The 15812-nt window shown below is 46.8% G+C and overlaps 1 protein-coding gene across 1 annotated transcript in view; it reads right to left on the bottom strand.

The window, feature by feature from the left end:
- Nucleotides 1-1554: 1554 nt before the first annotated feature.
- The window catches only part of Best3 (bestrophin 3), a 39574-nt gene continuing 25316 nt past the window's right edge, over nucleotides 1555-15812 (bottom strand). Inside the window, exon 9 of the mRNA XM_021174887.3 lies at nucleotides 1555-2514. Coding sequence (XP_021030546.1) covers nucleotides 1599-2514 — 916 coding nt within the window. The 3' untranslated portion in view covers nucleotides 1555-1598. The remainder of the gene's footprint in view (nucleotides 2515-15812) is intronic.

The following is a 15812-nucleotide window of genomic DNA, read 5'->3' as shown; positions in this document are numbered from 1 at the left end:
AAAGACGGAAGCTCTGCTCTCCTCTGTGGCTCAAGATTGCCTTGAGCAGGGGGGAATCCAGAGAGGTCTCTAGGGCTGGAGAGGTTTGGCACAAACCTGTGACTAGTTGATGGGAGAATCCTCTAGAAGCTGGGACAAAGTGCTAGCAGATCCAGGGCCTCACAGACAGCGTGGTATAGTAAGGAAGTGTGGGCTCTGAGCCAGATAACCTGGCTATATGAATTCAGGAAAATGAGTTCTCAGATGCACCTGCTTTCATCTCTGTAAAGTGGAGCTAAAGGTACGTGTTGGTCTCATCGCTCTCGTTCAAGGATTCTGAGATCATCTGTGGACTTCAGACCTGACTGCAAGGAGCATGGAGACACCCAATCAGTGTCACTGCTATTAGACTTTCTTGTTCCTGAAGCCACATCTCAAGCTTCAGGACATGACAGGTGGAAAGGCTAGCCCTCAGGACGCAAAGCTTTTCAGGGCTTCGAGCTTGCACAATGTAACGTGCAGGCTTCTCAAGGGCGGTTGGCAACTCTGTTCTCATTGTGCGGTCCTGGACCCTGTAATCCACAAAGCTCTAATATCCTGCTTCATAATAAGACAAGCAGATTGACATAGTAACTGGTCCCATGCTGTGACACAACTGGGATGGTTTTGGTTAGGACTGTGTTCAGAAGATCCAAACCATGTCATCCTTCATTGGTGTAGCACTCAGCTGTGCAGTTTTCATATCCCCTTAGCTTTGTTGTCCTTCCGTGTCCAAGAGGAAGGAGCAGGAACGGGAGGAGGAGCAGGAGGAGGAGGAGCAGGAGGAGGAGCAGGAGGAGGAGCAGGGGGTTTGAGATGATGGTGGATACCATCAACCACACTCACCTCTCTGGCAAGTCTAGAAGCAAGCATGGGAGGCTAGGTGTGTTAGATTCCTGTACTAGTGTCTTATAGTTTGAGCAGGTGACAGAGTTGGAAAGAGGGACAGATTAGAGTCATGGGAGGAGCTAGACAGGGAGAAAGGAAGAGGAAAAATGGAAGAGTAAAAGAGGGAGAGAGAGAAAAACGAAGATCCGACAATGAGATAGTTCTTGAAGAGAAGTGGAACTTTCTGGAGCTGAGGGAGTTTAAGGATTAAGGAAAGATGGTAGCAATGTTATAGAAGGTGGGTGTGAGATGGTCAGGAAGTCAGTGGAACAACTCTAAGCAGAAAAGGATCTCTGGGCATGGCATGGTCTGTCTCTTGTCTCTGTAGCTAAAGGAAAAGAGAGAGGTACGGGAAGGAGCCAGGAAAGGAACAAGACACTTTGTGTCTGGGCCTTTGTTTCTACAGTATTGGACTATGATCTGTTTTGGCTCTTCCCAAAGCTAATCAAGTGTAAGTGTATAAGCCATATGCATTTATATGATATCCCTTATTTGGTTACGGTAATCAATTTGGGCTGTAAAACTTCCATGAAAGCCCCTGTGTGCTAGACAATGTGGATGTGTTTGATCATAATGCCCTTCAGAGTTCTAAGTAGCTTGTATAGTAGGACCATTTCTCCAAATGCTGGCCAGTTCCTGGGGGCCGATTCCGGGACTGGTGCGGACAGCTTTATGTAAAGTAGGGAGCTGGGCTAGAACCAGGTCCTGGGGCGCTGTGGTGTTCCCTTTGGGGATTCTCCAGTATGCTCGTTGTTAAACTCCAAGATGTCTGTTTCCTTATCCAAGCTTTCCATTAAGTACAGGATGTCGGGGGAGAGGGCAGAGCCAGCCCCAGGATGGATTCCGTTGGTCTCTGAGGATGTTTCTGTGTCAGGTAAAAGAAGAGCATCCCGGGGACTCACAGGATCTGGACCTAAGTTTCCCAGCGAGGTGTGCCTGGACTCCAGAAACTCTGGCAGGCTCCACCTTTTGGGGAATCTGTCATCATCTAGATCTTCCTCGAACTTGAACAAGTCTCTTTCAGTACTGGCTGACGTAGTCTGGGGATTGGGGTCTCCAGGTGGGGTCACCTTCCCTGAAGGCTCTACCTGCTGCTCAGTCCCGCTCGGCTGCACCCCGGTGAACTCGAGGCTCAAGATGGAGGTAGTAGAGTCATGCTGTTGGCTGTCTGCTGAGAACACCGGTGCTTCAGCGGCAGTGATTAGGACCTCAGGGACCTGGGGCATTTTGGTAGGGGAGGATCTCATGCTGGACTGAGGGCTCAGGCTCTGCAGTGTGCTGGTACGGCTGGTCTCCCTGATGGTGGACAGTTCTCCCATGCTGGAGTGCAGCTTGGGGCTGCCCTCTTGGGAGCGGGATTGCTTCCGTGTGGGTGAGCCTCGGTGGGGGTTCCTGGACGGTACATCCAGCAGATCCCGAGCTGGGCTTGGGGGGAAGAACATGGAGCTGTCGCTGGCCTGCCTGCCGAAGCTCCGCCTCCTCCTGGGGCTACCAGGATGCTCGTGGGTACTCAGGAAGCGCTTGACCCTCCTCATCACCGAGTGCCGGTGGCCATGCTTCTCATAGTTCCACAGCCAGTCCTCTGCGGGGAAGTCGGACCCGGACAGCCTGAAGGGAGCACATGACAGAAGACAGAGTAGCTGCAGGATGAACCGTGGGGTTGGTCACAAAGTTAAGAGGTGAGTCACAGCGACTTGCCACTTACACATTCAAAATGATAACGGAGGAGACGTAGAGGGAAAGAATGTTATGAACGCATGGTCCATTAGGAATGAAGTGATGACATCACATATCTAGTCTCCTCTAGAAAATTCCACTGAATAGACAGACGTCTCCCCTTATCTCTGAGAGCTACATTCCAAGATCCCCAGTGGATTCCCAGCAGGATGGGAATACCTTTCCTGTCTTAGCTAGACGTGCACCACTCGTGGCTATCACTTACTTATTTAAAGACAGAGTCTTGTGTATCCCAGACTATACTGCCTAGGATCATTTGAACTTCTAATCCTGATATCCTCCACTTCCCAAGTTTTGGGACTACAGGTATGCGCTACCATCCTTGACTATGTGGCTAAATAACTTTTAAGTTAAAAAATGTTATTACTAGGCCGGGCGTGGTGGCGCACGCCTTTAATCCCAGCACTCGGGAGGCAGAGGCAGGCGGATTTCTGAGTTCGAGGCCAGCCTGGTCTACAAAGTGAGTGCCAGGAGAGCCAGGGCTACACAGAGAAACCCTGTCTCGAAAAACCAAAAAAAAAAAAAAAAAAATGTTATTACTATGTGTCTGTGTATGATGTATGTGTGTGAGTGTGGGCACACATGTGTCATGGCGTGATTGTAGAGGGCAGCTTTTTGGAGTCAATTCTTTCCCTTCAGAGTGTGTTTCAGGGATCCAACCCAGGTTATCAGGCTTCTGTGGCAAGTCTATATTTACCAGCCGAGCCATCTTGACTATCCTTCTGTAATGTTAGCAGCGTCGCGCATGACAGTAAAACTATCATGGGTTCTCTTCCCATTCTTAACGATACCATGCGTAGATTCGTTCTTGTCCATATTAACAAACGGCACATATTTTTCATTCATCAAGAACTTTCACTTTTCACGTAAGGGACACATCTCACAGCCTCTCTTAGACAGAGCCCAAAACTATCAGTGCTGTTACTCTTGTGGACCTAGGTATCTTTCTGACATAAGCACTTCCATGCGGGTACCTCTGTCGACCTGATAACTGAGCTGGGTAGGAAGTTAGGGCCAGGTAGGGCGCGCACTACAGATACACGGGACAGAGGGGTTGGTTCACCGCCAGATGGGGTGCTGTCAGAGCCCCACATACCCTCGCACTGCCAGAGTGGGATGCAATTTATGATCCATGAGTTGTTTCTGACACCTCCTACTTAACACCTTTGGGCTGTGGTTGACTTTGTAACTGAAACCAGCGGCAGAGACCAGAGGGGCTTTTCATGTACTAATAAAGGCAGGGCATGAAGGGTCAGCACCACCGTGTTAGGATGAGATAGTTCTACCCACATGGACGCCCTTCCGGAGTCTCGGTGACCTCCGAGGGTTTCCAGACTGCACTTTGAAAAATTACTGACCTAGCAACTTGAACGCTAGTATACACTGTACAAAAAGTGCATTTTCCTCTTTTTATTAGAGTTGAAATAAAGACAGACTTCCCCGTGACCCATCATTCACCCCACTTTATAAAAAAAAAAATGGATCATAGCTAAACTCCAGAGGCTTCACAGACTGGTGGGATGGCTCAGCGCATAGTGCTTGCCGTATAAGCCTGGTAACCTGAGCTTGATCCCAAGAACCCAAGGGAAAGGACCTGACAGGGTTGTCTTCTGACTGTCATACTGCCTTTGTGCTGCACGTGTGTCCTGCCCCCAGATAAATTTAAACAAGAGATCAGGAATGCAAAAGACTGCTAATGCTCCCTTAGCTATCAGTGATGATGATCGCCCTTCATGTTGCTATTGTTAAAACACTTTAAAGCCCCGAGAGTGAGGTCCGGGAGGATCATCGCGCCTGAGGAGCTACTGAGGCTAAAGTGGAAGCCTTACTCCAACACTTTTTGCTTCTTTTCACTTTGATATAAAGCCTGCCACCCAGGCATCAAAAGATGCTAGCGCCCAGGACTGTATAACAAGTGAGATGCAGTTCTCAGAAGGAGCTGAGATACATCTGGAGAGAGCTTGACACTTCAGCTACTCAGTCAAGGGCTTGGTGAGGAGGAGTCAGAAAGTCATGGATAGGACGCGTGGAGGTGAGGTGGGCTCTCTGTGTGGCTGGGGTCCCTGGGTAGGTTTGATGGAAATGCTGGCATTTAAGATGCAGGATGCCATGTCTACTCTTTTCAATCCCCTTCAAGGATTAAATAAAATAATTAAGTGAGGCAAGGAAGCCCTTTGGCAGTGAGGTCTACTCCTGTCTCAGAGTCGAGGGTTGCCCCACATCTCTGTCAGTTTCAGCCTTGCTGGGGTTTGAAGAACAACTTGAACATTTGAACCGAGGTGCCAGTGGTTCCTGCTGGCTCAGGGAGCAGCAGCCATGCTGTCCCAGTCCAGGGCCAGTGACCATACCCACAGCAACAAAGGTGCCTTATGCCAGGTGCGTCTTCTGTGACACAAAGGAAAAGGCTGGTGGGGATGCAGGTGAGAGCACAGAGAGAACAGCCAAAGGAGACACGCTCCTGCGTTTATGAATAAAAGATGGATGAGATGATCGCTCAGCTAAATGTCCTGGGATGGGGCTCGATTACAACTGCGGGCTGTTATTCTGAAGCCCCGGCAGTGCCCTTGGCTACTGGATAGTCTCCTGGCCCTCCCTCCAGAGCCAGTGTGGATCTGGTTACACCGCCTAGGGAGATGCAGACTCACGCTTTGGTGGCCCCGGTGACCCTGCTGGTTGGGTTTCATTAGGTCAGCTCACAGGACCTCATTAGTCATGCTTTACAGCAATCTACTTAGCTGGGGAGTTTGCAGAGGAGTGGCAGACACAGCCGCACACTATGACTGCCACACTGGAGATGCTCTGAGAATATGAGGTCTTGCTGGCTCACGCTTTATGGGACAGACATATACTTTCTTCTTGGGACATTGACAATTCATTTGGTTTGTTTCCCCTTGATGACATCCAAGCTACCCTAACTGTCAGAGAGAGGGTCATAGTCTTCTAGAACAAAAATCTGTATTGTTTCAGAACTTTGTGACTCAAAAGGGAAAAATCAAATAAACAAAACAAAACAAAATGGACCGGCAAGATGGCTCAGTGGATAAGGGCGTTTGCCACCCATCTTGATGAATGGAGTTTGATCTCTGGAACCCATATGGTAGAAGGGGAGACGAGGTATTTGTTAAGTTATCCTCTGACTCCACATATGCACAAAGGCTTGTGTGTGTTCAATACATACACACACATGTATATACACTCACAAATTCATAAACACACACACACATATATACAACATTCATATACTTACACATACTAGACACACAGACACACATATACTTTATACACACACACACACACACACATATATATATATATATATATATATACACACACACTACACATTCATACACATATACACACTAGACACACATAAACATTCACACACACACACACACTCACCAAGTAGTATTAAAAAAAACCCTCCAACTGTGCACGAGTATAGAGGAGAGGTACACTCACCTATAGCAATCACAGTAAGCCCCCAAATCACATTGCAGAAACCCAACAAGCGAGCGTGCTGACTGGGGGAAGGTCGCCTAACTGATCCACACTGGGGAGACCCACCATATTATTCTTTCCTGCCTCATAAGATTGTGGTGTGGACACACGAGATTTACCTGCTAAATTTTATGGCTGACTTTATCCAGCCTCAACCATGAACAATTTATTACACCATATACCTTATTACTTTCTACATTTGCAATTAAGTTTTTGTGCCAGCATTTTTTTTTTTTTTCAGAAATTAGACCTGCATAGATGAAGAACAGACAGGACATTTCCCGAGAAAGTGGTGACTTCGATGAACAAGGGAGTGGGAATTAGTGTGCGTTTGAGTTGGTGTTGGTCCTGGCCAGGATGAGAGTCTTCGGGTGTGTTGTGAGGGTTCAGGCTTTGTCTTCCAGGCTGAAATGGCCTGGTTTTGCCTGCCCTGGAGAGGCTACATGAACAGCAATGTTGATGAGCTCGTAGGGTAGGAAACGCGCCTTGGACGGGTCCCACGGATCCCGCCAGCCTGGCACTGGGCCTTGGGGAAGACACTTGGGGTCTCATGGATCTCATGATGGGGCAATGAGGGGTGTCCTCAAGGTCCCTGTGCCAGGACAGAGCACCACACAGCTCCTCAGTAGTAAGTACAGAATGAGTGACATTTCTTCGGAGTTCTGGGGCCACCAAAGGATTTTGCTGACACTCAACGCCAGTGCTCTTCCTCTAAAAGCCAGGGTTTTGATATTCTTGTGTGATGACATGTGTATGTGTGTGTGTACATCTAGTGTGTGCAGTATGTGTGTGTGTGTGTGCAGTGTGTATGTTTATGCACAATGTGTTTTGATGTTCTGATATGCAGAAACTCAGTTGAAGAACAGAATGAGCCGGGCGGTGGTGGGGCATGCCTTTAATCCCAGCACTTGGGAGGCAGAGGCAGATGAATTTCTGAGTTCGAGGCCAGCCTGGTCTACAATGTGAGTTCCAGGACAGCCAGGGCTATACAGAGAAACCCTGTCTCAACCCCCCCCCCCCAAAAAAAAAACTAAACAAAAACAGAATGGCCTGAAGATTAGAGGATATGTTAAAGAGAGAGAGAGAGAGAGAGAGAGAGAGAGAGAGAGAGAGAGAGAGAGAGAGACAAAGTCCAGTGTACTTAAGTTGCTCTTGCTCTCACTATGTAGAGACTTCAGATGTTTCCTCTTGTTTCCACCTCCCAGGTACTGGCCTGATACTACCGTACACGCCTGGCTGGTGAGGTGCTGGGGACTGAACGTACCTGCGCCTTCCTTTGACTATAAAGTATATTTTTAGTACATGCCAGAGGCCCCCATATAATGGCACTTTAACAACCACAGCGGAAACAGTACATGCTAGGAACACTCCCACTTTGTTGCTTCGTGTCAGAGATGTTGGCAGAAACAGCCAGTTTGTATTTCAGAAATTCATTTGAATTGAGACAGGCAGGTAATCGGACACAGGACGACATTCCCGGGAGGTGCCACATGGCCACTGGTTTAGAGAGGTGGAGAGAAAGAGTTGTTCAGGTAGGACAAATGACTCTGGGGATTTGAGGGGCAGGATGCTGCCACCCAGGCAGACACTATCCCTGCCAAGTTGGGAGACTCATGTGACTCTCTGTGACTTAACACCACACATGGCAAACCGGTGGCAATGACATTTTTACCTGCCTTTTATGTTGCTCGGGAGCTGAAAGGGGGGCACACATCAGAGGACTTTGGAGAACAAATGCTGTGAAAGGGATTCTGTCAGTCACTGGCAGCTCTCAGAAGCAGTCCCTGGGGGCCAGAGGGAGTGGTAAAAATGCTCGCCAGTCAAGGCCTTTTTCTTCTTTGAAAGAGTTCTTTAAAAACCGGTCACTGCAGTTGGGGGTTTCCCCAGACAGTTGAAATCCTTAGATAGGATGACTTAGCAGCTAGTTAACAGATCGGGGCACTGGCTGTGTGTGGAGAGGATGTACAAGGGCTGGCAGAAGCTGGGACCCAGGGCAGGAGGCCAGGGCTAACTACATGATGGGAGCTGGGAGTCAGCTCTGCCCCGCCCTGGCCTTTCAGGATTATTGCCATTTGCTGGACATTGCCGCCTCTGTAAGTCACCCATACACAGATGCGGGACCCGTGGAAATGAGCAAGGCTGTCCCACACAGACTGCTTTTGAAAGAAGTATAGGAGGAAGGAAAACATGCGGTGCAGCAGAGAGACGTCTCAGTGGAAGCTAGTTTCACATCCAGTGTTGAAAGAGAATAATAAGGCCTGGCATCTAAAAGCATCTGTTGAATACCTGCCTGCAAAGCCGTCAGACAAGCGCTAAGGGCGTGAGCAGGGTCAGCTATAGAGAAGCCTGTTCCGTGGTGTGGAACAATCTCCATCCCATGTAATTGTAACAAGCAGAGGCAAGAGCCTGGCTTCCAAAGGTCACAGCACAGCGCCTGCTTTCTTAGTGTGTGTCTGATGTAGAAAGACCAGAAATGGCCCCTGCGAATGACTTGGAAGACTTAATGTGTTCTGTTCTGTTTTCAAAGCAGCTCTGACCTCCCGAGTTTAATGGGTGTGATTATAGAGCTTTGGGAAGTTGAGAGAGCACATCTCACCTCGCTGGCCTTTCTCTGATCCACATTTGAAATAGTGTTTCAACAATTTAAATAATAAAAAGTTGTCTTAACATAATTCAAACGAGGAGCTTGGGGGAATGGGACTTAATATGGGGAGTTCTAGTTCCCATGTCAGCTAGATTGTTTTAAAACTGTGGTGCTCTCAGTCAGGAGGCTACACCAGCAAGAGCTGGTGGGAGCCTAAGGGCCTGTCAGGGCAGAGGCCCGTGCAGAGGGCAGTTGGCCACAGGCGGCAGAGCTACCAAGCCCATTAGAGGGGAACACTTACTTTTTTTTTCTTTTTTTCCCTCATCCTTCTTTTATTAAATTAAGAATCAAACAAGTAAAAAATGAGTGAGCATATGGATAAGAGAAAAAGAGAAAATGAAGGGGTCACAGCAGAAATGATATTTATCATGTACTTGGTAATAAAAAGTCAGTGTTGCTAACTAGCATTCTTTTTTTTTAATTAGGTATTTTCTTCATTTACATTTCCAATGCTATCCCAAAAGTCCCCCATCTGCCCCCCCCCACTCCCCTACTTACCCACTCCCACTTCTTGGTCCTGGCGTTCCCCTGTACTGGGGCATATAAAGTTTGCAAGACCAAGGGGCCTCTCTTTCCACTGATGGCCGACTTGGCCACCTTCTGATCCACATGCAGCTAGAGACAAGAGCTCTGGGGGAACTGATTAGTTCAGTCAGAATGGCTAAGATCAAAAATTGAGGTGACAGCAGATGCTGGCGAGGATGTGGAGAAAGAGGAACACTCCTCCATTGTTGATGAGATTGCAAGCTTGTACAACCACTCTGGAAATCAGTCTGGCGGTTCCTCAGAAAATTGGACATAGTACTACTGGAGAATCCCGCAATACCTCTCCTGGGCATATATCCAGAAGATGTTCCAACTGGTAATAAGGACACATGCTCCACTATGTTCATAGCAGCCTTATTTATAATAGCCAGAAGCTGGAAAGAACCCAGATGTCCCTCAACAGAGGAATGGATACAGAAAATGTGGTACATTTACACAATGGAGTACTACTCAGCTATTAAAAAGAATGAATTTATGAAATTCCTAAGCAAATGGATGGACCTGGAGGGTATCATCCTGAGTGAGGTAACCCAATCGCAAAAGAACTCACATGATATGCACTCACTGATAAGTGGATATTAGCCCAGAAACTTAGAATACCCAAGATACAAGATACAATTTGCAAAACACATGAAACTCAAGAAGAACGAAGACCAAAGTGCGGTCACTTTGCCCCTTCTTAGAATTGTGAACAAAATACCCATGGAAGGAGTTACAGAGACAAAGTTTGGAGTTGAGACGAAAGGATGGACCATCTAGAGACTGCCGCACCCGGGGATCCATCCCATAATCAGCCTCCAAATGCAGACACCATTGCATACGCCAGCAAGATTTTGCTGAAAGGACCCTGATATAGCTGTCTTTTGTGAGACTACGCCGGGGCCTAGCAAACACAGAAGTGGATGCTCACAGTCAGCTATTGGATGGATCACAGGGCCCCCAATGGAGGAGCTAGGGAAAGTATCCAAGGAGTGGAAGGGGTCTGCAGCCCTATAGGTAGAACACTTACTTTTAACCTCATGCATGGTGGAATGAGGGTCAAAGCTGTGACTCCAGCTTTACAAATGGACAAGTAACCCTCGGGCTGAACTGGGAGACAAGGGGCTTAGGGTTAGGAGGAAAAGTTAATGGCCAGAATGTTGGGTTTACCCAGCCTCCTGGAGGACAGTCATCTGGGTAGTCACTCAGGCTGGAAACTGCCCTAGATCCTTCACTTTCCCACCACCTCTTTGTGGCCTATTTGAGAGTTCGGACTAAGAGTTATGACAAACTTGGTCTCCCGCCCCGGTCCTGAGGCGATTCTAACTACACGATACCACCTCAGCTATGATGTCACAGTCCCCACGGCTTGACTGAGACACTACAGCCCAGCCCTGTGCCCCCCACCCCAATACTATTGTATTCTGCAGATGTTCTTGGCAAAGATAATTACACCGTGCACACCTGATACTATTTAAAGGTGAGGACTGAGCACCCAAGGTGACCCTGTCTGGGCAGGCGGAAGAGTCCCCGAGGCGGTGATGAACCTAGCGCACATTCGTTTCTATGGGAGGCTTGCTGCTCCTTCCTTTCTGGCACATTAGGGGAAAGAAGATCAATGTGCCAAGAGTACATTTTTGAGGAAGTGGGTGATTCAGGACTTGAGCTATTTTTAGTGGTTTATAACATAAGCATGCAATCATATCTAGTAGACAATGTGTTTTCTTATAAAGCTAAAATAAATTACTTGAACATACTGGCTAAGAAATGATTACTGAAAATACCAGGCTAGAAATACATTGAATGAAAAAAAATATAATTAATGAACTTTAGCAAGATCTTTGCTTGCTATGATATGCACTTTCCTGTATTTGATAATTACTATTATCTACTGTGCCAGCTTGGATACTTGTATACACTGAGTGCAAGTTTGTATCATTAGAAGATGGGGATTGTGGCAAAGTAAACATGCTTAGAAGTTCTGTCAGAAAGACTAGTGAGAGTCATCATTTTTAACACAAATGATGACGTTAAGTCTTAGATTAAAATTAAGTCTTAGATTTTTCCATTTCTAGCTAGAAGGAATTCTTAGCAGACTGGGCTATTTCTCCTCTTTACTGAGTGGATCCTTTTGCCACGTGGATCCTTCTAGAAGATTACTGCAAATGTTCGGAGGAGTGGCATGTTATTTAAACGGGAGCCATGAGCAGACTGCACGTACACGTGTGAGCATGAGCTCGGTAGTCAGCTGCACGGAGAGCAAGCACTGCTGCTATGCTTGGAGCTCCGTTTCGCAGGGTTGGAGTCGTCTGTCACATCTCGTGACACATACACTGTGTCCCTCATCATCTTCAACATTGCTGTCATGGGTAACTCAAGTAATAAAAATGGAATTCTAGAGTGACCCATAATGCTATCACATGAAGATAAAAGCATTTTCCTTCTATTTCTACACACACACACACACACACACACACCACACACACACACACACACACACACACACACATGCACACATCCCTGTGGCAAAAGGATCCACTTAGTAGAGAGAAGAGGAGAAATGAGAAATTGACCAATCAGCTAAGAGTTCATTCTAGTTAGAAATGGTAAAATTTAAGACTTGTTTTGGAAAATGTCATTTGTGTTGAAAATGATGAGTCACGTTTATCTGTCTTTCTGGCAGAACTTCTAAGTATGCTTATCATGCCACAATCCCGATCCTCTAATTACACAAATGTGCTCTATCTATCTATCATCTATCTATCTATCTATCTATCTATCTATCTATCTATCTCTCTCTCTCTCTCTCTCTCTCTCTCTCTCTCTCTCTCTATCTCTCTATCTAACAACAGTGCTTCTTTTAAGCATTTACTCTAGGGACATACCTTGTTTTATAAGTGTTATTTTCTCATTAATTAATTGGTTAGTTAATTGATCACTGTTTTGAGACTGAGCCTTCTCTCTCTATAGTCCCAGGCTGGCCTTAACTCCTCAAGTGCTGGGATTACAGAGCTGGCTTGTAAGTCTTTGTTACTGTCCTGCCAAGACCCATGTTCACTTAGGGTTTGGGTGTGAGTGAACAGTTCTTTTGGCTGTCTTCAGAATTTTCCTCATCTTGGTTGATAATGTCTTCGTGGCTAAACTAACAGAGAGATGCCTTCATTAAAACAGTAGTGTCTCGAGCCAGGACAAAAGGGCAAACTAAGCACGAGGCTGAAGTGACTTCCGGTGAGATGGCGGGAAGATTTCAAACATGGAAGAGGACTTTTTCATTGCTCGATCAGCCCATGGGCTGGCTTGCCAAATTCGGGTTGAAGGTTATACGGCAATTACCGCTGATTATTAAGTCTTTCTAATTTAATAGGGTACTTCATTCAGATTCTGTGTATGTGCGTGTGTGCTCGTGTGTGTATAAGCGCTTGTGAGCGCATGTCACAGCATGCCTGTGACAAATGCTTCAGCTACTTCAGCTCCGTCTCCCCAGTCCTCCTTTCTGAGTTTTAAGCAGGGAATTTTCCTTCCAAGTTTTGATTCTGAAGCTTTGCCTTTTTTTTTTTTTTAGCATATTCTATACAAAATCAGAAGATGGAACATCAGTACTGGTTTGATATTAGAATTTATGAGGGGCTGGAGAGATGGCTCAGCAGTTAAGAGCACCGACTGCTCTTCCAAAGGTCCTGAGTTCAAATCCCAGCAACCACAAGGTGGCTCACAACCATCCGTAACGAAATCTGATGCCTTCTTCTGGAGTGTCTGAAGCTACAGTGTACTTACATATAATAAATAAATCTTTTTTTTTAAAAAAGAATTTATGAAGCTGTATTTTTTAAATAGCACTTTTTAGATCTGATTGAACAGAGACAGATGGGCTTCACTGAAGCTGCCTCTGGATTAACACACTATGATACCAGATGCTGTGAACGCCTCAGGTGTCACCCTGGCTTCCTTTATGGCATCAGACCTCACCCCCTTCTAGGCCAGCCCAAGCCCCTTTCCTTTCTCCCAGGAGTTCATGCCTTTGGATGACATTTAACCTACTCCCTCTCTATTTCATCCTTTCTCTTTCTTACAGCTGTGACTAGTGTCTGGCACACAATTTACTCCACAGAAGGAATCTGGAAAAAGAATTACCCGAGAAAATGAACGCATTCTATATGTAACGGTACAAGTACACACATAGTTTAAATTTGTACTTCAGATTTGAGGGGGTGGTATTTCATGATGCATAGCTAGCGTGGGGAAAGAGAACCTATGGTTTGAATGTGTTCCTTAATACTGACAACAAAGGGGACTCTCTTTCATGTGGAGGTGCATATTGTGTGAATGTGAGAGTCCTTTCTAACTGATGAATGCGAGCAGCACAGCTCCCCAGCCTGCCCTTGCTGGGGACTTTGGTTCAGTGTTCAAGGACATTTTCTTGATTTTAGAATTTCTGACTACATGTCTGAAAAGGTGATATAAAAAGATAAACCAACTGGATCGGACACCTCGGTCCCTTTGGGTCAGTGCATAACAATGAAAGACATCCTGCATATCAGATATTTATATTACGACTCACAGTAGCAAAATTACAGTTATGAAGTAGCAACAGAATAATCTTTTGGTTGGGGGTCAGCACAGCACGAGAAACTGAATCAAAGGGTCGCATCGTTAGGAAGGTCAAGAACCGCTGCCTTTCACAGAGTATGATTAAATGTTTCCTCATATTCTCATCTGCAGGGACACATGAGCCAGCCTTGGCTACCTAAATCCTGTGCCTCCCCACTGTCTACTGTAGTCAGTTTGAGAACGGATGTGCTAGCCAACAGTGGCGAAGCCAGCACTTGAGTTTGGAAAGTTGAGGAATCATGTGCTCTCTCCATGGGATTAGGGAGGTTATAGGCTTGGAGCGGCTCGCTGCCTGCTTGAGGAGGAGAGGCTGCCTGAAAGCTAAGCCTTGGGACAGAGGCCCAGAATGGGAAGAGAAAGATTCGACAACCGCGAACCCCTCGCATTCCCCCAACCTCTGGAGTGAGCCCTTCCCAGAGTCGGGCTGATTTTTAGGTCCATTGGTTTGAGTTTGTTTTTCTGTCTCAGGTGACTAGAAACCTTAAGTACCACAACCACAGGAAGCATTGGTAGTCATGGCGCACAAAGGCGGCTCTGTGGAGGCCTGACCTCCCATGGCCCGTGTTCCCACAGGGAAAGTCTCGGGAGTGTGAAGTGTCCCTTTGATGGTCCTCACTCTTGCAGAAAAGCCAGAGCAGGTGAGCTGTTGCCTAACGGTTGCTTTGATTAGTCATTTCCAGCGGAGTTCAGCGGGACCTCTCAGAGTCTCGAGTCTGTTGTCCCCTCTCCCACCCTACCACTCTCCCTTCCGCTGGCTTTCCCTTGTGGCCCCTCCATACCAGGCAGATAAGTCAGTCATTTTGATGAGAGGCCTTCTCTTAGACAAATGATAATTTTTTCCTGCAGTTTTAAATAATATATCTTCTGCTTTCCTCTCGTTTGTCTCATTTTCTGTCCCTACAGTTGACTGAATATGGAAAAGAACTTAGATTTATTTAGTCTTTCTGTGCCTCAGTCTGGAACCCACAAATCAAAGGCCCGACTAACTGATAACAATAACAGAATTCTGTAACCACGTCTCCAGTATCTTATGGTTACAATCTCATTGACTATTCCCCATCACCTGTGGGAGCACACATCATCTCAAAGATCTTGCCAGCTGTCTATGTTTTCAAATTTAGGAATAGGAAGAACAATTTAAATCTTTTTGAGAAGCACAGAAGTTGGCAAAATTATGACCAGGGCAAGTATGGGGATCAAACAAAAGTCTTGCATCTCCTTCAATAATCTTAGCCACGGTGCAGAAACAGCTAAGTGGGCATCAGGAAAGGGACACAGAGTGTCAGGCAGATTCCCAGACTCTGGCTGTGGCTGTGGAGTCTGCCTCCTGTACTCCACGCGGTAGAGCTTCAAATACATTGTGTTCTTCCGTGGAAGGGGTTGGGGAAAGGACAGAGTGTATTTAATTACCTAAAAGCAAGCTCACAGAGACTCATGTTATTGATTCTGGAAACCGAGAGGCTTGCTAGGTGGCTGTGTTGCTCTGTGACTGAGAAGGAACTAGATTTACTGAGGAGGGCCAGCAATGGGCAACTGCCCTTCCTCAAGAGTGAGCGATCGGCCGGGGGAGGAGGAGCACTGGCCTGGAAGGATGGAATTGTCCAGCCTTGGAAACAAGTCTGTGTTATTGTGGGCAACCTTCTGTGGGGAGGGCACCTACGTCACTTTCCTGGTGCCGGAGTCTCTTTCATCGTTTGCCACAACCCCTACTCCCCAGCCCTGAAATGTTGCTTCCGGTACTTTGCTTTGGGTTTCAAAGGGTGTTTGGCTTCAGAGGCCCTTTTGGAACAATAGTGCATACAAACGAATAAGGACTAGGAGACGTCTGAGCAGAAGCAGAGCTTTGCAGGTAGAGGGTAGAGGCTAGATATCTGAGCGTGGGGAGAGTCAGGGC

Source organism: Mus caroli, unplaced genomic scaffold (assembly GCF_978045245.1).
Source record: "Mus caroli unplaced genomic scaffold, Mus_caroli_1 scaffold_9, whole genome shotgun sequence".
Taxonomy (NCBI): Eukaryota; Metazoa; Chordata; class Mammalia; order Rodentia; family Muridae; genus Mus; species Mus caroli.
Note: the sequence above shows the minus strand (reverse complement) of the source record. Positions and strands in the feature narration are given on the sequence as shown.